General features: G+C 46.5%; 1 protein-coding gene across 1 annotated transcript in view; it reads right to left on the bottom strand.

The window, feature by feature from the left end:
• ATP1B1 (ATPase Na+/K+ transporting subunit beta 1) overlaps positions 1-16,454 on the bottom strand; it is a 43,787-nt gene extending 27,333 nt beyond the window's left edge. The window contains exons 1-2 of the mRNA XM_089512437.1: positions 16,026-16,454; positions 8,978-9,106 (exon numbers count right to left, since the gene is read on the bottom strand). Coding sequence (XP_089368563.1) covers positions 8,978-9,106; positions 16,026-16,125 — 229 coding nt within the window. The 5' untranslated portion in view covers positions 16,126-16,454. The remainder of the gene's footprint in view (positions 1-8,977; positions 9,107-16,025) is intronic.
• Positions 16,455-20,361: the final 3,907 nt, after the last annotated feature.

Genomic DNA, 20,361 nt, shown 5'->3' with positions numbered 1-20,361 from the left:
AAACTCCGAGAGCATGGAAACTCCTAGGGTTTCTGGGAGTTGTAGTCCATAAAGTACTGTCTGCAAGTTCTAGATAACATACAGAAACTGTCTTGGAAATTTCCAGTGTTACTCAATGTTGACAAGCATATGTGCAAATATGATGTCTGCAACATGTCATGGAAATATCCACATGGAACCACTAGTAACTTCCTTGTAGAAGAGACATACATTTCAGATATTACAACATGCAGCAAGTAAGGGCCAACTCATTCTTCCTTGTATTACCATACGTCAAAATATTTAAAAACATGCAAACAGGCCGAGGATGTCTTGGATCTGAAATTCTAAAATTGCTGGAAAGTCACATTCAGATGATTCACTGTGATTTTCATAATGTGTTCTATCATAGGTATGCACATCACATATTAAACAGTAGCAACCTGAGAAAATCACCTCATAGACTTCAGGCAAGAGCTTCCTGGTTGGCTACAACACTAGTTCTTAGTGCTAATAATCATAACGTAACATTCACTAAAAGAGTTAGAAATGGCTTTAAAGATCACCTAGACCAACCCCTCACTTTAGTGCAGAATCTTCAATGCAAAATACAGAACTATAAAATCCCTAGAGATGGCTGTCTAGCCTCTGCTTAATTATTTCTAGAGAAGGAGAGCACTCTGTGTGCTGAGGCAGTTTGTTCCAAAATCAAAAAGCTCTTACTCTTAAGAAATTCCCCTTAATGTTTAGTTGCAATCTGCTTTCCTGACATGACAACCCACTCATTCTCATTGTGTCCTCTGGAATGACAGTGAAGAAGACTACTCCATCTTCTGTGCGACAAGCTCCTCAGATAGTTGAAGACCACCATCATCACACCTTTTCATCTTCTCCTCTCCAGTGGTCTTGTATACACATCCCTTTTAGTCCTCAGCCAAAAGGGACCCGCAGCCAAAGAATATGGTTCTTTTATCTACCATTGCCTTTCTTTTTAATACAACTGTTGCACATGCTTCCATTATGTTATTACAAGCTGCACTGTTCGATAACTAATTATTCAGTACATGGAAATTAATTCCTTACTTAATTTTGAGAGGCTGTATCTATATTTGAATAAAAAGCAGAAATCGTGCTCCTTCAAATTTATTAGGCCGATAAATTTTTATTAGGCTGATAAACTACAAATTATCAGATTTGTAAAAGGCACATACTTTAATGGGAAGTACTGCTACTTATGTATGACATGGGTCTTTGCTTCTTAATAGAAAAGACCAGATACAAATATTCCAAAGGGTTACTTTTTTGGATTGCAACCCCAAGATGTGGCAGCTAAGGAATTCTGAGATCTTTAGTCAAAAACAATGTTTCCCCAAATTTGCCAGATATTCATGCTAAGGGTAGGTACTGAATGCATTACACTCAATATCTGAAAAGACAGTTAGGAATGTAATTATTTCTGTTTTTAAAATAGCAGTCAATTAATTTTAGTTTAAAATTTAGGAGTGGAAAACAAGTTTTTTTTAAAAAAGAGCTAGTGCTCTCTGTATATGTTGCATTTCTTATGCACATAATTTCTAGCCAATTTAGGATTACAGAAGTTGTAGGTCAGTCCATCTAGATGGAAATTAATTGGAGAAGCCTGGACCAGAGCAATGGGAATCATGTACGAGAGCAAAAGGAACCATATGAGGGTGATCTGGAGTATACATCCCAGCTCACATTCACAGAGCAAAGGGTTCCTCATAATGAGAGACTCTTTCATGTTACAGCCTCCAGGGTCAAAGTCATATGACAGCCATGTCAAATCACAGAGGAAATGAAAATCAATCTTGCTAGGATTCAAAGGGTTACCACTGAACTGAACCAGAAATCTGTTGGGCTTTTACAATTAGATTTTAAAGCAAGGAGAAAATTAAGAACTAGAGAGTTTACATCGTGGAATTTAGTAGAAATATAGTGCTCCCTAGTATAAAGGGTGTATGCAGTGTGTGTTTTATGAAACAAATTTATTAGAACAAGAGACATCTGATCCCCATAGCAGAAGTACTGTCAGAAATCTGGCAATAAGGCACCAACCTACCAGATTCTGACCATTACTTGAAGGTTGGCTATTCTGTATCAAAGGCCTGTTACAGACAGCCAAAATAAAGCTGCTTCGAGTCACAGTGGAGGTATGGTGTTTCAATGATGCATGCGTCCTAAGAGTCCAGAAGTTGCACCAAAGCCACGCTCCAGCCCTAAGGACTGGAGCGTGGCTTTGGTGTGGCTTCTGGACTCTTAGGACGCATGCATCATTGAAACACCATACCTCCACTGTGACTCGAAGCAGCTTTATTTTGGCTGTCTGTAACAGGCCTTAGAATTGCATTTAACATACAGTGGACCCTTGTTATACGCTGGGGTTTGGTTCCAAGATCCCCCGTGGATAACAAAATCTGTGGATGCTCAAGTCCCATTAAATATAATGACATAGCAAAATGGTGTCCCTTATAAAAATGGAAAATCAAGGTTTGATATTTGAAATTTATACTTTTTTTGAACATTTTCAAACTGTGTATGCTTGAATCCATGTATAAAAAATCCATGTATAAGAAGGGCCGACTGTATTTTATTTCAAAATGGAAATACTATATTAAAGTGTGTAGTCCATTGCCTAGCTTAATACCTACATGAATATTATATCCAAAGTTTGGAATGGTTACTTTTTGGGACTAAAGCTCCCATAATCTTCAGCAGTAGGGGAGTTGTGGATGTTACATGCTTAAGAAGTAACTTATCTAAGCTCTGACTGTATCCTACAAAATGCCCACCAATTGGACATGTACTGTATAGGGCTTACTTCGGGGTTAAGAGACACATTGGCCTGTTACAGACTGCCAAAATAAAGCTGCTTCGGGTCTCTTTGGAGGTATGCTATTTAAATGATGCATGGGTCCTAAGAGTCCAGAGGTCGCGCCAAAGCCATTCCTAAGCACTGGAGTGCAGCTTTGGTGCAGCTTCTGGATTCTTAGGATGCATGCATCATTTAAAAAGCAGACCTCCAAAGAGACCCGAAGCCACTTTATTTTGGCAGTCTGTAACAGGCCATTGTATTCCTACTCTGGGGGAGCTGGGCTACTCTATGCCAAAACTGGAGGGTGCCAATTTTCCTGTTGTAGCAACTATGTCTTTAGATGCATCAGTCACCTTCTCACTGGAGAAAACAAACAGGCATACTAAAAGACACCTTTAGTAGACTCCTTTAGTGCAGTGGACTCTAAAATTGCTCCCTATGCCTGATGACCACACTAATTGAGAATCAAAGCTCTACCTGCCAGACATTTATTTCTTACACATACATTCACTCTCTAGAGGTGCCAATTTCTATAAGTCAGTTCATCATAACCTACCCTCCCAACAACACCCGGCCCACTATTGGAAGCTGGTGATGCACAACTCTCTCTTTCTCTCTCTCCTTCCAATTACAAGGAAGCTGTTTCTGTACTAAACCAGTGTCTTCTGTCATTAATGGACTGGATGAAGGTGGACAAATGGAAACTTAATCCAGATAGGATATAGGTGCTCCTGGTCAGTTGGAAGGCAGATCAGGAAATAGGGATTCAGCCTGTGCTAGATAGGGTTGCACTTCCTCTAAAATCTCAGGTTGCCAGCTTGGGCATACTCCTGGACTCAGATTTAAGCCTGGATGCCTAGGTTTCAGCTGTGGCCAGCAGTGCATCTGCACAGCTGAAGATTGCCAGCAACTCCTGTTCCTTGAGAAGTAGGATCTGGCTATGGTGATGCATGCCTTGATTACATCCTATCTGGACTACTGTAAAATGTTCTACATGAGCCTGTCAAACTTCAGCAGATCCAAAATGCTGTAGTCAGGTAGTTAACCAGGGTTTGTTACAGGGATCATGCAACATCCCTATTGAAACATCTTCACTGGCTACCAGTCTGTTTCTGGACAGAATTCAAAGTGCTGGATTTGACCCTACATGCCTTGAAATAACATCTCTCTTTATACAAACCAATGTGAGCTTTACAATCTGTAGGGGACAGCTTTCTCTCAGTACTGTCACCTTTGCAGACACATTTGGTGAGAACTTGGGAGACTGCCTTCTCTGTGGCTATTCAAAGGCTGCCACAGGAGGTCCATTTGGCCTCCTCCCTGTTTACTTTTCATCAGCAGAGTTAGGCATTTTTGTTTAGGAAGGTCTTTGAATTTTGGAGCAGTCATGTGTGTGCATAAAATGATGTGCTTTATTTTTGATATTTTGCTAGAAATTATGTTTTAAATATGTCTTAGCATTTTTAAGTGTTTTGAATAATTTGTAAAAATAATATTGCTGCTTAATTCTTTTTTAACTTTTGTAAACTAATTTTTAGCTTTTTTTTTTTTTTTTACAAAAATGTTGTAAGCTGTCTTGAATCCCATTTTGGGAGAAAGGCTGGATAGCAATTCAATAAATGAATGAATGAACAAATAAACTCTAAGACATGACCCAATTCTCAGAGCCATTTACTTCCCATTACAGTTGGGTTGTGGTCAGCTATAGGAGCATTAAAAAACAAATTGTTTCCAGCAAGAATGTCTAGTTTTATCCTAGACAAAAATCAACATTTAAATCAGAGTATGGAAAAGTTACATTTTTGGACTACAACACCTACAATCCTTTAGCCAGCATGACCATTGTCCATATTGTCTGGTTGGATTCTGGGACTTGAAACCCCAAAGGGTAACTTCTCAAACTCTAAATAGGACAGCAGGAGAGAGACAGGGACACAACTAAGTTGAGGCTGGTTGCGCATATAGCAATGGCTACTTGGAGCCAGCAAATCCATCAGCATTCTGGCAGCTTGGCTAAAGTTGTTTCAATACCATGTTATTAAAAGCTTCTGGACTGTTTTACTCGGAGCAAGAGACATATACAGTAAATCATGTCTGTCCCCAATATTGAGCAGCCTCAGGGTCATTTGGAGCAGCAGTTTGAAAGACTCCCCTCCCCTCTCCATGTGACACATACACACACTCTCTGCTGGTTCTTACCGGCTGGTAAGACCAGATAACACAATAGAGGGTGAATGGAACAAACAGAAGTGCTGCCGCACTGCCAACTCATCTTATCTATTCACACTTATATCAGAACTAGCTTGGAGACAGTGAGCTCTGATAATTTCTTTTCCCATTATGGTGTCTAATATGGCCAAATTTTGCTGCAATGCTAAGCATCTAGCAGACAAAAGAAGCCACAACTACACTCCTGTTCATGCAAACAAAAGTCAGGATGGTCAGATGCTAACCAAGCAAGTAAAAAGCAAGACACCCATAAAGTTTATGCCTCCTCTCAGAGCAGAAAAAAATCCTTTTTGGACCAGAATACCAATTTCCGCAATCTCCAATACTGCCTGAGGGATTTGAAGAGTTGTCCTGAAAAAGGTAACTTTTCTAGACTTTGTCTTGGCATAAAAAAGTAAAGGTAAAAGTGAAGGCTTCCCCTTTGACAAGGTTGTTTAGTCATGTTCAAATGCAAGGGGCAATGCCAATCTCTGTTACTATGCTGAGGGAGACAGCATTGTCAAAGATGACTCTGTAGTCATGTGGCCAGCATGACTAAATGCCGAGGTAACCACTAAAGTGGTACCTACTTATCTACATGCAGAAGCTAGGACTAATGACAGGAGCTCACTCTGTCATGCGGCGCTTGGGTCTTTAACTGCCAATCTGCCGACCTTGTGTTTGTTAAAGTTGGTGTCTTAACTGCTAAGCCACCAGAACATTTCTGCCAAGCACTGTACTTGAAGTAAGTCTCATCAGATTTAACCAGCCTGAAATTGTACAAGTTATGTGTACCTCCATTTATAACTGAAGTGAAAAGTAAAAAACTTGGATTAGAATCAAGATGTTTTGAACACCCACCTCCACCAAATTGTACTTGCTACATGCTGAGTCAGCCTGAAGCATGGGAAAATATGGTTGTCCTTCACATTCCAGTCCATCTACAGAAGCTGCCCATGTCCTCAGCTGAATTTTGCTTCAACAACACTCTAAGTCAGGGGTCGGCAACCTCCGGCCTGCAGGCGCTTTTGCGCCGGCACCCGGTCCCTCCTGCCGCCGAAATCGCCGCTGATTTCGGCCGCTCCGGCTGCCATTTTGTCCTTCAAAATGGCGCCGAAGTCTCGCACAACCATAAAGGTTGCGTGAGACTTTGCCGCCATTTTGAAGAACAAAATGGCAGCGCCCATTAGGAGGCCCGCTGCGGCCTCCGGAGCCCTGAAACGGGGCTCCAGCAGCCACACCGGGCCCCTGGAAGGCCCGCTGCGGCCTCCAGAGCTCTGAAACGGGGCTCCAGGAGCCGCAACGGGCCTTTGGAAGGCCCGCTGCGGTAGCCGGAGCCCTGAAACGGCGCTCCGGCAGCCGCAGCGGGCCTCTCTCCTGGCTCCGCCCACCTCCCTCCTGGCTCTGCCCTCCCTACTCCCTCCTATAAATGGAGTGGGGGGGAAGGAGGAGGAGGCAGAAAGGGATGGGGGGAGGGGAGGGGAGGAGAGAGAGGGAGGGAGGGAGAGGAGGAGGAGGACAGAGAGAGAGGGTGGGAGGGAGAGGAGAGAGAGGGAGGGAGGGGAGGAGAGAGAGGGAGGGTGGGAGGGAGGGGAGAGAGAAGGAGGGAGGGGAGGAGAGAGAGAGGGTGGTAGGGAGAGGAGAGAGAGGGAGGGAGGGGAGAGAGAGGGAGGGGAGGAGAGAGAGAGGGGGTGGGAGGAAGAGGAGAGAGAGGGAGGGAGGGGAGAGAGAGGGAGGGAGGGGAGGAGAGAGAGAGAGAGGGTGGGAGGGTGCGAGTGAGAGGGAGGGAGGAAGGGAGAGAAAGAGAGGGAGGGGAGAGAGAGAGAGCCACAGCCACTGAGCCAGGTGAGAGGTTTGGTCATTGGGGGAGGGGGGTTATACTACCTGTGCCTTTGTGGTTTGAGACAGTGGCATGCATTTTTTGCTGTTTTGTGGCCTTGCCTAGTCACTTCCATGTTGCAAATATTGCTATTATTATTGTTGTTATCCTTTGGTATTCTCTTTGCAAAATCCCCCCACATGGACTTGCTTGCTCTTTTCTGGATTGGGACAGTGGCATGCATTTTTTGCTGTTTTGTGGCCTTGCCTAGTAGCTTCCATGCTTGCAAATATTGCTATCATTATGCTTGTCCTTTGGTATTCTCTTTGCAAAATCCCCCCACATGGACTTGCTTGCTCTTTTCTGGGTTGAGACAGTGTGCATGCATTTTTCCTATGTTATGGCATTGCCTAGTAGCTTTTTGCAAATATTGTTATTATTATGCGGCTCTGCCCCTGACATGTGGCTCCGCCCCTGGATAGCAGAAGCTCCGCCCTTGCATGCGGCTCCGCCCCAGAGGGTGGGCGCTCCACCCCCATGTGTGGCAGCTCCACCCCCCAGCTTCAGCCCCCCAGTTGTCTGAGGGACAGCAACCCGGCCCCCGGCTCAAAAAGGTTGCCTACCCCTGCTCTAAGTCATCCATGGTGGAGATTTACTAATGAATTAAGTGCCACTTACATTCAGTAAGAATGGCAAAATCAGAATATAACTCATTGCCTACATCTGTTCCTCATTGACTTTCTAGTTTCTTTTCAATGCAAAGACTTTGGATAGCCATAAATACAGGTATTGTCCACTATAGCATACTAAGGTAATAAGTAACAGTAGTGTAGTAATGTTAGTCTGTTGCAATGATAACAACAACAAAAAGTATTGTGGCAACTCAAAGATGAAGAAATGCATACAATTTAAGTCCATAAAAAATATGTCATATAAAATCTGTAAATCTTTAAGGTGACACAAGACATTTTAGTGCCAGACTATATGTACTCATCTTAATTCAGCTTCCATTCCTTTTTGAAGGAATGATTAGGCTACTACTTATTTTTTTAAAAGTAACCTGCACTTGTAACATCTAAACAACTATAAGATCGGTTGCCAACATTCCTTGCTTTAATTCAGAATGCACTTGCCTATTTTTTCTCTTTTACTATTTAGGATGCCCAAATGCAAAGAGAGATGACAGCTTAGTTGGCACAAAACAGAATCTTAGCAGAAGCAGCTTACCATGTAGTTGTAAATGTTACTTGGGGATGTTATCTTCTACTCCCATAAACCACTATTTAGTATGTGGCCATACTGAGTAGGAAATTCTGGGATTTGTAGTCCTGAAATAATTTTTCAAGGCTCTGGGTGTGACACACATCCATTTTTATGCTCTCCTGTGTTTTGTTTTGTTTTAATTTCTGTTAAGGAACAGCAACAATAATACTAATGGTATGATCTATTTAAACATAAGGCACAAGCCACTTTGGTTCTCAGCTCATTTGCTGAATGCCAGTGGGCACACTGGATTACAAGGGATAGTTCATGATTCATTACCAAGTAATATATAGTCCTGTAGCAGTTTCCAACAACAGCATTATATATGGTAGAAATAAAATAATGAAGAAATCGATGTCTGAATTAGAGATCTGTGCCACGTCTGAAAAGAGTAAGGATCACTGGACTATAATATTGGGATTATGCCAATGCACAGCTTTAAATCTCTTGCTAAGCAAAAAAGTTTATCAAGCATTTTGGGGCATAGCTATCAGTCAAAACTTGTTCTCCAGGGTTGCTGCTCTGAGCTCTTTTGGGGGGAGAGTGAGACAACAATGGGACAGATAGTAAGGTCTTACTTATCTCATGATGCAAAAGGCAATGTAGTAATAGATTTCCTACAGTTGACCAGTAAATCACTTGTCTGACCTTAGAAGATCTGAAGAAATAAAGAAGGCCAGACCAGACAACCTTTGAAAGAAGCAGTGAAATCTTAACCACTGGCATTCTAGAACCAACACTGTCCAGCAGATAAAAATTCATCAATACTATCATGTATCTTCTGTCCAGAGAAGGGTGGGATATAAAAGAAAGAAAGAAAATTGGAGGTGGATGGACAAAGATTGGCCAGCTCTTCTATCTTTCTCCATTGTTACCTGGTGGTGCGACTCGGTCCTGATACGTGGGCTGGAATTCACTGATGGTGAGCAGCAAAACTTGGATGGTCCCAATGAAGATCCCTGCCAGGCAGCCATAGAAGATCAGGTAGAACAGGAGGATCTTAACTGTAATAAGAGAACAAACAGAACAGTCAAGAATGAATAAGCAACTGTGTACTAGAACATCTGGGCATGGAGAAGTCTCTCAAAGGTACAGGCAGGGCCAGCTCTCTCATCAGGCACAGTGAGGCAGCTGCCTTAGGTAGCTAGTTATGGGTAAAAACTGTAGCCACTTCCAAAGTAGGAAAGACTGCATATTTCATGAGTGACACTCCACCCAAAATAAACTGAACTAACTTGGAAATGTGTGTGTTCCACCAAAAGAAGTGAGTCAGAGAAAGACCTTGGAAATATTACTCTTTAAAAAATTACGACTCTCAAAAGTATCCTTTCCAGTTTTGCAGTAGAAAAAAACCCTCTTTTCCAAGCACTGGCTTGTTTCTTATAGAGACTGCAACACTAAGCTCATTTACTTTGGAATAAGTTTTGTTCAAATAAATGGTCTCATTTTAAAGGGTTAGAAAGATTCACAACAAATGAGATCTGTATAAGTATCCATGAGCCATGACAGATCCATGTAATGTCCAAATCTAGGATTATCCTTTCACTGAATAAGACTGGAAGGGGCCATGCAATCAAGAAAGTATGCTTGCTGCCTTTGCACCTTGTAAAGATATTTGGCTGGCAATTATTGGAACTAAACTGGAAATAAAATGCAGTACTATGGGGATCTTTGGGCCAAAATCCAATTGCTAATCACAATGTGAGTAAATCCATGGAATGAATAGGATTCTCATAAGTGCTGCTTTTACTAGCCAGTAATGGAATCAATGTGATGTAGGGGTTGCATGCTAGGTTAAGTTTCTGGGAGACTGGGGCTACATCTGCAGAATTAATGCAGTTTGACACCCCTTTAACTGCCATGGTTCAATATGATGGAATTCTGGGATTTGTAGTTTTGAGAGATATTTAGCCTTCTCTACCAGAGAGCTCTGGTGCTGCAACAAACTACAAGCCGTGGGAGTTAAGTGGTGTTGAACCGCATTAATTCTGCAGTGTGGCAGTAACATAGGATTTGAATTGCCGCTCCTTTATAGAAACCTACTGGGTGACCTTGGGCATGTCACACTCTCTCAGCCTCAGAGGAAGAAAATGGCAAATCTTGCCAAGAAAACCTCATGATAGGTTTGCCTTAAGATTGCTGTAAGTCAGAAACAACTTGAAGACACACAACAACAAGAGCAACAAAACTGAGCCAATAGGTCTATTTTGTTTAGGACTAGCAATTGCATTTTGCCTTCTTTTAATCATTAAACTGAAAATTAAGAAACATTTCTCATGTTCTTAATGTGATTCAGGTCTAGTTGACTCATTTTTAATTAGGAGAAATGCAAATTTTAAGTGAGCCATAAATCTCTCAGGATAACCATGGGACAACTACTCCTTCTCTGTCTAACCTCCCTCCCAGGATTATTATAAGGACAGACTGAGGAGCCAAGAGCCATGTACCCTGTTTTCAGCTCATTGGAACATAAGCCTGATGAATATAATGAATTTTAAAAACACACATAATCAAGCACAGAATATAGAGTAACAGCTAGAAAAGCAAAACAGAATAAGGCAGGAGGGGAAGAATGTCCTGTTTAACAGGCTGATCAGAACCTAAGGAGCACTGCTTTCAGGAGGGAGAATATACACTACAGTACAATGGCTTGTTGCCAGTCTCACTTGTATGGGATCTAAACATGGTGGAATATGGGGATGAGCTGGATTTCAAACACCTGATCCTTGATCCTTAAAATACCTAATGCTGAGCCTTAAAATACACACGCGATCCTTGCTTTCATAATGCATTTCTGGGAAACACCATTTCCAACACACCTCCAACTACAATGTCTTTTCCCCAGCATAATTCTTGAGTACTGTACTGGTGAGACCCAGCATGGTGAAGTGTTCTGAGTGCTGGATTACAACTTTGGTGACTAGGGTTCAATTCCCTGCTTGGCCATGAAACAACCCACTGGGTGACCTTGGTCAAGTCACATACTCTCAGCTTCAGGAGAAGGCAATGGCAAATCTCTTTCAAACAAATCTTGCCAAGAAAACCCCATGATAGGTTTGCTTCAGGGTCACCATAAACTGGAAACAATATGAAGGCACACAAAAGCAACAACAATACTCTACACTGTTGGCAGCTGCTGATTCAAATGGTAGCAGAAAGGTATAAATCTGTCTCTGCCTGGACTACTGATTACTCATGTAATACTACATAACATCAGACTTAGACAGCTTTTCACTTGCTTTTACGTGGTATATTAATAAAGCCATGCAGTACAAGTCACACACATTCTACTTCTGCTGAGCTGTAATCAGGCAGATTAATATACAAATTACATAAGTGATTAAAGCATTTTTGTTGTCGCTCTTAAAAGGAGGAGGAGGAGGAGGAGGAGGAGGAGGAGGAGGAGGAGGAGGAGGAGGAGGAAAAGTTAAAACTTTTATTTATGACTAGGGTTACTCCACTGAGCTGCAGAGTCTTTGAAATCTGGTTGTATCAGTTACTGCTTTACAGGGATTATCTTTACTGATTAGAAGCAGAGTAACATGCTGTACTTGATATCAAGAGGGCAGCCCTATACAAAAATGATTCCAGGAACACAGCATGAGAAAAGTGGGTGGGAGTGGATTCTATAGTTGCTGACCTTTAAAGTGAAATATTCACTCAGGCTGCTATAAAGGGAGTAGACAAGAGAACACCAATAGAAAATTGTTTTCCCCACTGATAGGATGTGGTTAAAAGAGAAAACCTATCAAAATACTCCCACACCCTGCGGGCTGAGTGGGAAGAGAAACTATCCACAGAGACCAGAAGCACAACAGCTCTGGCACTCTTGGGGTTAACACACTCTTTAGTAACCAGGCAGCAGTCAGCAAATAGCTGTGACGTCAGAGAGATTTGGACATATTTTCCAGAGTACAGTCATAGGTGGTGCTGTTGTAATGAGCTAAAGAGGAAACCTGCCGGCAACAAGGTGTCTTGGGTGATGCATATGTGTGCGCTTAAAGAAAAATAGTAATAAGAATATTAGTAATAACAATAGTAATAATAATAATAATAAAAAAGAAATCAAAGAGCTTGGGGTATCTAAGAGGACATAAGTTTAAACATAAATCTCCAGCCAGGATGCTAACAGTAGACTACAACTGCCTGCTTTTCCTTACACTGAAAAAAACATCTGTACCAGCAGGAAAGAACAAGGGTCTTTTTAATACATACATATGTGTGTGTGTGTGTGTGTGTTGGGGGGGGAAGCCCTGCTTTCTAAAGCATTGGTTAAATTCTTCAAAGCTGTCCTCAAGGCAGTCACAGTGTCATCTCACTGCTCTTTCTTTTTATCTCTGAAGGGTTTGGTGTACAAGGCCCCCTTCCACCCAACTAAGGGTGTCGGTTGTACTGGACTACAACTCATATGTACTTCCCTACTGGCAATGAAGCTTGGAATAATGGGGACCATAGCCCAACCTATCTGAAGAGTGCCAGCTTAAGAAAGACTGTCCTTATACCTGTTCTGAAAATCCACTGCCAGTGTGGTGTAGTGGTTTGAACCACTATGACTCTGGAGACCAGGATTCAAATCCCTGCTCAGTCATGGAAGCCAACTGGGTGACCTTGAGCAAGTCACACTCTCTCAGCCTCAGAGGAAGGGAATGGCAACCCCCTGCTGAACAAATCTTGCCAGGACAACCCTGTGATAGGTTTGCCTTACAATCGTCATGAGTTGGAGGTGACTTGAAGGCACAGAACAGCACAGCACAACTATCACGAGCGCTATAAGCCTTTTTGCAAATTGCAAGTTTTGTCTTTTGTCTCACAAGGTTTCCCCTCTGCATTTGGCCTCTATCAAATTCTAGTTAAGAATTTAAACCCAGAAGCTCCGGATGTGGCATCTCCAAAAGGACACTGGCTGGATCCAGCCCAGAAACCGTGCCAGGCCAGCAGCTGCAGCTGGCATCAGCTTTTACAAAACGAAGGTCTAATACCACAATGTGAATAATTTCTGAGAACACACCTCAACCCTTTTCTTTCCCGCACCTGCTACGAAGCTATTTATAAAGCCATTTTCCTTTATTATGAATAATAGTTCTTCCCCCCTCCACCCGCCCGACTCCTGGAGCCAATTGCTGCTTTGACCTCAGTATCACCTAATGTTTCTAAATTTGCACAAAGGGTTTAAAAGGGAATGGAAAGTTCCAGATAAGAAGCCAGTGTCTCCAATGCAAGGATCTACCGAGACATTCAAGACTGCCTGCTCAGACCCCAGCAGAGGCGGGCAGGAAATTCAAGGGCATCCTACCCTTTCTTTCAAGGGCAGCCATATCTAACACACTTGTGCAGAAGGCCCGGACATGCTCTGCGCCATCCTCATGGGGTTTGTCAGACTTTCTCTCCCATGCCTGCATTAACCAGAGAATGAATGGAAAATAAACGGCACAAAGCACTCATTGGTTGACACAGAAGGAGCCTGTTCAATACAAAAGCTGTGCCTCAGGCAAGCTATGGAAATGGGAGCCAATATGGCACCTGTTCTGGAGGCTCCACACAGAGCATTACAAGGAGTTGTAGATGGTGATGATGATGAAAAACAGCCATCTATTCAGACACTATGGTCTATGGACCAGATGGAAGCAAACCTGGAGGAAGAAACCATCAGATAACAGATGTCATGGGGAAGACCTTCAGTGTCCTTTTCTGTTTGACCTAACTTGTGTAATGCAGAGCCCGGTTTAGATCCTTAGCTAGAATTTGACAGAGGGCAGATAAAAAGGGAAACCTTGCCAGACAAAAGGCATAAACTGCAATTTGCAGAAAGACTTATAGCACCTGTGATAGTTGTGCTGTGTTGCTGTGTGCCTTCAAATCATCTCCAGCTCATGGTGATTGTAAGGGAACCCTACCACAGGGTTTTCCTGGCAAGATTTGTTCAGTGGGGGGAGGGGGCATTTGCCAGTCCCTTCCTCTGAGGCTGAGAGAGTGTGACCTGCTCAAGGTCACCCAGTTGGCTTCCATGACCAAGCAGGGATTCGAATCCTGTGATCTGCAGAGTCATATAGACTCATGTTCAAGCCACTACACCACACTGGCTCTTTGATCCATGACAGTGGATTTTCAACAACAGGTACAAGGACAGTGTTAAGCTGGCACTCTTCAGATGGGTTGGACTATGGTTCCCATCACTCCCAGCTTGGATGTCTGGACCAGGGAACAAAGCGGGGATGGCAAGCACGACAATAAGAAAAAGAAGGTGTGGGTGTGTTGCTTGTGCCTGCTCTGAACCTCAGACTCATTCAAGTTAGGCTTAGTTGCTAGGAGACAGCCTTCAAGGACTTTGTTATTCCTAAAGCTCACTCCCTTCTTTCCCACCTGACCTCTCTCTCTCTCTCTCTCTCTGTTGCTTTCTGAGGCCTCCCCCAAATAAAAGGGGTGCAGAAAGAAAGAACAAGCCAAGGGAGCAGCCACGCATTTGGTGGCCTTGGGTCCTCCTGGGCTGGTGGGACCAGGACCTTTCCCTCTCCCTCAAGGATCCCAAAGCCAGGCATCCATCCTTGCCTCCTGCGCTGGGAGAGAGGTGTCACCTTGACTAACCTTGGGCTGTGATGCATTATTAACCCTTTGGAGCTCGAAGAGGCTCCTCAGGCAAGGCAAGGCAAAGAGACAAAAACCACCTCCCCCTTGGCCTCCTTTGCTACAGGCTGGAGAGAAAACAGAGCCCCTGGGCACCTTGCCCAATGGTGTGCCCTGAAGTGGGCACCTTGGCACCCGCAGTGGCTGACATGAGACGAGGGCAGGGGAGGGGCGGAGGAGCCCAAAGAGAGAGAGAGAGAGAGAGAGAGAGAGAGAGAGAGAGAGAGATGATAAGGGGTTCCTCCTCCTCCTCCTCCTCCTTTTCCCCTCGCCCTCCTCCTCCTCCTCCTCCACCCAGCCTTTGCCCGCAGTCACGACTCAGCCTTCGCCTCCTCCATCCATCCATCCATCCATCCATCCATCCATCCATCCATCCATCCCTCCCTCCCTGCCCTTCAGCACGACCTTTTTTGCTTTTCCTCCCTTTGGCTGAAAAGCCAAGAAGGCAACAGGAGGAGCCCCGTCTAGACAGCCCCCGAGGCAGCCAGCCCCAGGGAAGCCCCGGGACAGAAAGCCAGCCAGAGCCCCCAAGCCCAGCTCCGGAATCAGGGTTGGCGTCCGCATGGAGGGAATAACCCGGTTCCAGAGCGCTTTCGCCCGGGCAGGGCTCCAGGCTCTGGGATTCTGGGGTGTGTCGTCTGGTGGGGACGCTTCCTTTTGTTCCAAGGCGGCCAATGAGAATAATAATAATAGTAATAATAATAATAATAAGTATTATTTTTGGTTTTAAACCTCCCACAGAAAGAGAGAGAAAAGGAAAGAAGCCAGAAAACAAAGGGCGGCCAAGGACTGGAAGCCCTCAGAAGAGACTTCTTATGCTTATTATTCCTATTCCTATTCCTATTCTATTTATAAAAGCCCTCAGGAGACTTTGTTATTATTATTATTATTATTATTATTATTAATATTCCTATTCTGCTTATGGAAGTCCTCAGGAGACTTTCTTCTTCTTCTTCATATTGCTCTTCCTCTTCTATTTCGGAAAGCCCTGAGGGAGGGGAGCTTCGGATTCTTCTTCCTCCTCTTGCTCTTCTCTTTCCCTATTTGTATGCCGCCCTTTCCCCGAAGCCTAGGGCTCTTTCTAAGACCCGAGCCCCTTCCATCCCGACGGAAAGGAGGCACAAAGGCCACCTTTGGAAAGAGAGGGAAAGCCCTTCCAGGCTGCAAGGCACACGGAATAGGCAGCCACCGCCAGACTCCCAGCCACAACCCCGGTCCTAGGTCTCCCTCATTCTGGGTGAAGGAAGGAGGGGCTGCAAAACAGACCACCAAAGCCAAGAGAGGAGAGAAGAAGAGACTTACACCAGCTGCCCCCCGTCCTCCCCAGGAACTCCTTCTTCTCCGAGTTCCAGATGAATTTCTTCCAGTTGCCATCGCCTTCCTTTGCTTTCCCGCGAGCCATGGCCGAGGAAGGGCTGGAGAGGGGCTCCTTTGGCAAGGGAAAGCTCCGCTCCGTCGGCTTCAAAAGCAGCCTCTTCTTCTCCCTTCAGCGCTGCTTCCAAAGCCGCCTCTCTCGGCTGCGCCTTTCCAGGGAGGTGCGGCTCCCACCTTTCCAGTAATCCTTGCCCAGGGAAAGCAAGCCAGACAGAGGACTAGATCTCTATAGGGATAGCTGGGCCTGGAGCTCTTGATCTCTCGCTACACAGAGGAGACCGGCTGGACCAGCTCCCCGGGAAAACAGGGAGGGCACCAACGGCAAAAGCTGGGAAAGAAAGAAGCCAAGCAGCCCCGGCCTCCTCCTCCTCCTCCCCCCCAGGGCCTTATATACTGCCCGGCTCCCGGGAAGGCCCCTCCCCTCCAAATGCCGGTAGCCAATCAGAAGGGAGCTCGTTTGGGGGAATGGCGGGATGGGGAAAGGGGGAGAGGGAGGAAAATCTGGGCGACGACGAGGGACGAATGCGCCTGAAAGCTTTTGAGGTGGTTTTTCCTTTCTTGTTCCCCGCGGCTCCTTTTTTTGTCCTTTTTATGTTTCTTTCTCTTTCCCCCGTTCAGCCCTTTCCTTTCAGCACCTGCTTCTGCGTCCGCACTGCAGAAATAACCCAGTTTGGCCCCGCTTTAACTGCCCTGGCTCAAGGCTATGGAATTCTGGGAGTTGGAGTTTGTTGTGGGGCCCAGAGCTCCGCTCCGCTCCGCTCCGCTCCGCTCTGGGCTCCACAACAAACTCCAACTCCCAGAATTCCAAAGCCTTGAGCCAAACAAAGAGTTAAAGCGGGGCCAAACCGGGTTATCTCTGCAGTGCGGATGCAGTGCGCCAATCCACCTGCCATTCCCTTCGGCCAAGCGGGGAGGCAGAGCTGAGCCCTGCAGATGGAAAGGAGGGAAGGAAGGAAAGAGGGAAAGGAGGGAGGGAATGAAAAAAGGAGAAGAGAGAGGCAGTGATCCGAAGCGGACTCGTCCTTGCTTTCCCTGCAGCCTGACAAACGGTGCCGGGGTGGCTGCTCCCACCGACGCTGGACCGGAGGAGAGGAAGAGGAGGGCGAGGCTGGAGATGGACAGGTTGCTTACCTGTAACGGTATTTCTTCGAGTGGTCATCTGCGAATACATACAAATGGGTTTCACTGCGCCTGCGCAGTGCTGTTCGGAACCTACTGGAATCACTGGGCAGAGTTTTACTCTGCAACATATTGAAACTTTTTGGCGGTAACTCCGCCCACCCGTTATAAGGCCCCTGCCTTCCCGCTCTTTTCCCCAGTTCCGCAATTTTTCCGCCAAGCAGGCGAAGGAAGAGAGCCAATGAGAGCAGGACACTGAGGGGATGGACGGGTGGGATTTGTATGTATTCGCAGATGACCACTCGAAGAAATACCGTTACAGGTAAGCAACCTGTCCTTCTTCTTCGTGGTCTCTGCGAATCATACAAATGGGTTTAGACTGACAAGCTAAGGTCTGCGGCGGAGGGAGTGTCCTGAGACCAAAGCTATGGTAAACCAAAGGTATATTTATTACAAATAAACATCCTGAACCATAAAGAGTCAGTCTTTTGTTCATGCACAGATAAATTAGCAACAATTTTGCTAAACCTGAGGAGGGAGCAGAGGTCATGCAAGACCGATCCCATAGAAGTTGTGCAAATCAACATTCAACAGTATAAACAGTGTAAACTGTATAACACAAATACACCAGTAGTGCAATCAATGCAACCCTGAGACCAACACAGCCCTCCCGAAAGCTGCGTCTCGGATGGCCCTGGTGTCCAACCTGTAATGCTTAATAAAGGTGAGGGGTTGGGACCAGACAGCAGCCCTACAGACATCCTCCAAAGGAATCCCAGACAGGAAAGCTGAGGATGCCGCCATAGCTCTTGTGGAATGTGACCGAACCCTGCCAGGGAGAGGTTTGCCCAGCAGTTCATAGCAGAGGTGGATGGTACTGGCCACCCATTTGGAGAACCTCTGCGTAGACACGGGCAACCCCTTCTTCGGTTCCGAGTAGCATTGAAAGAGTCTCTCGGACCGGCTAGAGGCAGCAGTTCTGTCCAGGTAAAACGCCAGCGCCCTCCTGACATCAAGGGAGTGCAGGCGTCGCTCCTCATCAGACGTCGGATCGGATGCTAGAGTGGGCAACACAATGTCCTGGCACATGTGGAAAGCAGACACCACCTTTGGCAAGAAGGTGATGTCCATACGGAGGACCACCTTGTCCTTGTGGAACCTCAGGAATGGTTCGTCCCTCCGTAAGGCACAGAGTTCGCCCGCACGGCGGGCAGAGGTGATGGCCACAAGGAAAGCGGTTTTCCAAGTCAACAGTCTCAAGTCCGCTGAGGCCATGGGTTCAAAGGGCTTGGATTGGAGAGCGGACAGTACCGACTCCAAGCTCCAAGCCGGTGTTGGTACCGACACAGGAGGATATAGGTTGGCACAACCCTTGAGAAAGCCCTTCACCAAGGGATCCTTAAAGAAAGACACCCTCCCCCCGAACTGATATTTTGCACAAATGGCAGAAAGGTAGCCTTTGATGGATGTGAGGGACAGCCCTCCGTCCAAAAGCGCCATCAAAAACTCTAGCACCACTGGAGTGGAAACCTGTGCAGGAGACAAGCCCTTCTGGTCAAGGAAGAGGCAAAATCTCCTCCATTTCAGGGCATAAGAACGCTGGGTGGAAGGTTTTCTGGCAGCCAGGATCACCGTCCTAACCGATTCCGGCAAGGCGGTCAGGGCCGGATCTTCCAGGCCACCAGCGGCAGGCTCTCGATGTCTGGGTGGAGAATTCGTCCGTCCTGGATCGAGAGCAGGTCCGGACGCGGGTTGAGACGGAGGAAGCATCTCCCGGAGAGGTGGAGAAGGGATGCGAACCACGGTTGTCTCGGCCACCACGGGGTGATCAGGATCGCCTGCGAGCGGTCCGTTGTCATTTTGGACACCACCCTGACGATGAGAGGGAACGGAGGGAAGGCGTAGAGGAGCTCCCCCGTCCAGAGGAAAGCGAATGCGTCTCCAAGGGATCCGTCGAATCGCTTCCTGGAGCAGAACTGGGGACAGTGGCTGTTCCAGCTGGTCGCGAAGAGGTCGATCCGGGGGGTTCCCCACCGATCGAAGAGGTCGCTGACCGTCTCGGGATGGAGCCTCCACTCGTGGCACACTGATGGAGATCTGCTGAGGCGGTCTGCCAGCTCGTTGTCCTCTCCGGGAAGGTGGATCGCCTGGAGGAGGACACGTCTTTGGATGCACCAGTTCCAGATGCGGAGCGTGAGGTCGAGCAGGGTCCTGGACCTGGTACCACCTTGCTTGTTGATGTAGTACATCACGGTGGTGTTGTCCGTCCTCAGGAGGACCACTCTCCCTGAGACAGCAAACTCGAATGCCCTCAAAGCCTTCTCCACTGCGAGCATCTCCAAAGCGTTGATGTGGAGGAGCTTGTCTTGCTCGGACCACCTGTCCTTGACGACAAGGTCGAGCAGGTGGGCGCCCCATCCCTCCAGGGATGCATCGGTTGTCAGCGTCAGCTGTGACTGAGGCTGATGGAAAGGCATCCCGGTGCAGACGTTGGAGCCGTCTAGCCACCATCTGAGGGAAGCGGCTATAGGTCTGGGTACCGTGAGCCACTTTGAAGGTGGGTCCGTCAACGGAGAGAAGACGGAGAGGAACCAGGATTGGAGAGGACGAAGACGCAGTCTTGCCCAGGGGGTGACGAATGTCGTCGATGCCATGTGGCCCAGGGCGACTTGGACGTCTCTGGCTCTTATCCTTCTGTGTAAGATGCACGGCCTGAGGGATGTAGCCAGGGCCTGAAACCGGTCCGGAGGGAGGAAGGCTAGGCAGCTCTCGGAGTCGAGGATGGCCCCGATGAACTTGACCTGTCTGGTCGGCGTGAAGTGGGACTTTTCCCTGTTGACAACCAGCCCAAGGGAGTCGAAGAGGTGCAAGGCGAATGAGACTGCCTCGTGCAGCTCCTCCTGGGAATCGGCTGCGAACAGCCAGTCGTCCAGGTAGGGAAAAACCATGAAGCCCTTCTGATGAAGGTATGCCACCACCGGCGCCATGCACTTCGTGAAGACTCGTGGGGCCGTGGCCAAGCCGAATGGGAGCACGTTGTAGTGGTACGAGTCGGAGCCGACAGCGAAGGCGAGGAATCTCCGGTGGGATTCTCGGATCCCGATGTGGAAATAGGCGTCCTTCAGGTCGACAGTCGCGAACCACA

Source organism: Sceloporus occidentalis, unplaced genomic scaffold (assembly GCF_023333645.1).
Source record: "Sceloporus occidentalis isolate IW3139 unplaced genomic scaffold, rSceOcc1.0.p SCAF_2, whole genome shotgun sequence".
Lineage (NCBI taxonomy): Eukaryota > Metazoa > Chordata > Lepidosauria > Squamata > Phrynosomatidae > Sceloporus > Sceloporus occidentalis.
The sequence above is the reverse complement of the archived record's forward strand: the minus strand, read 5'-3'. Positions and strand labels throughout refer to the sequence as shown.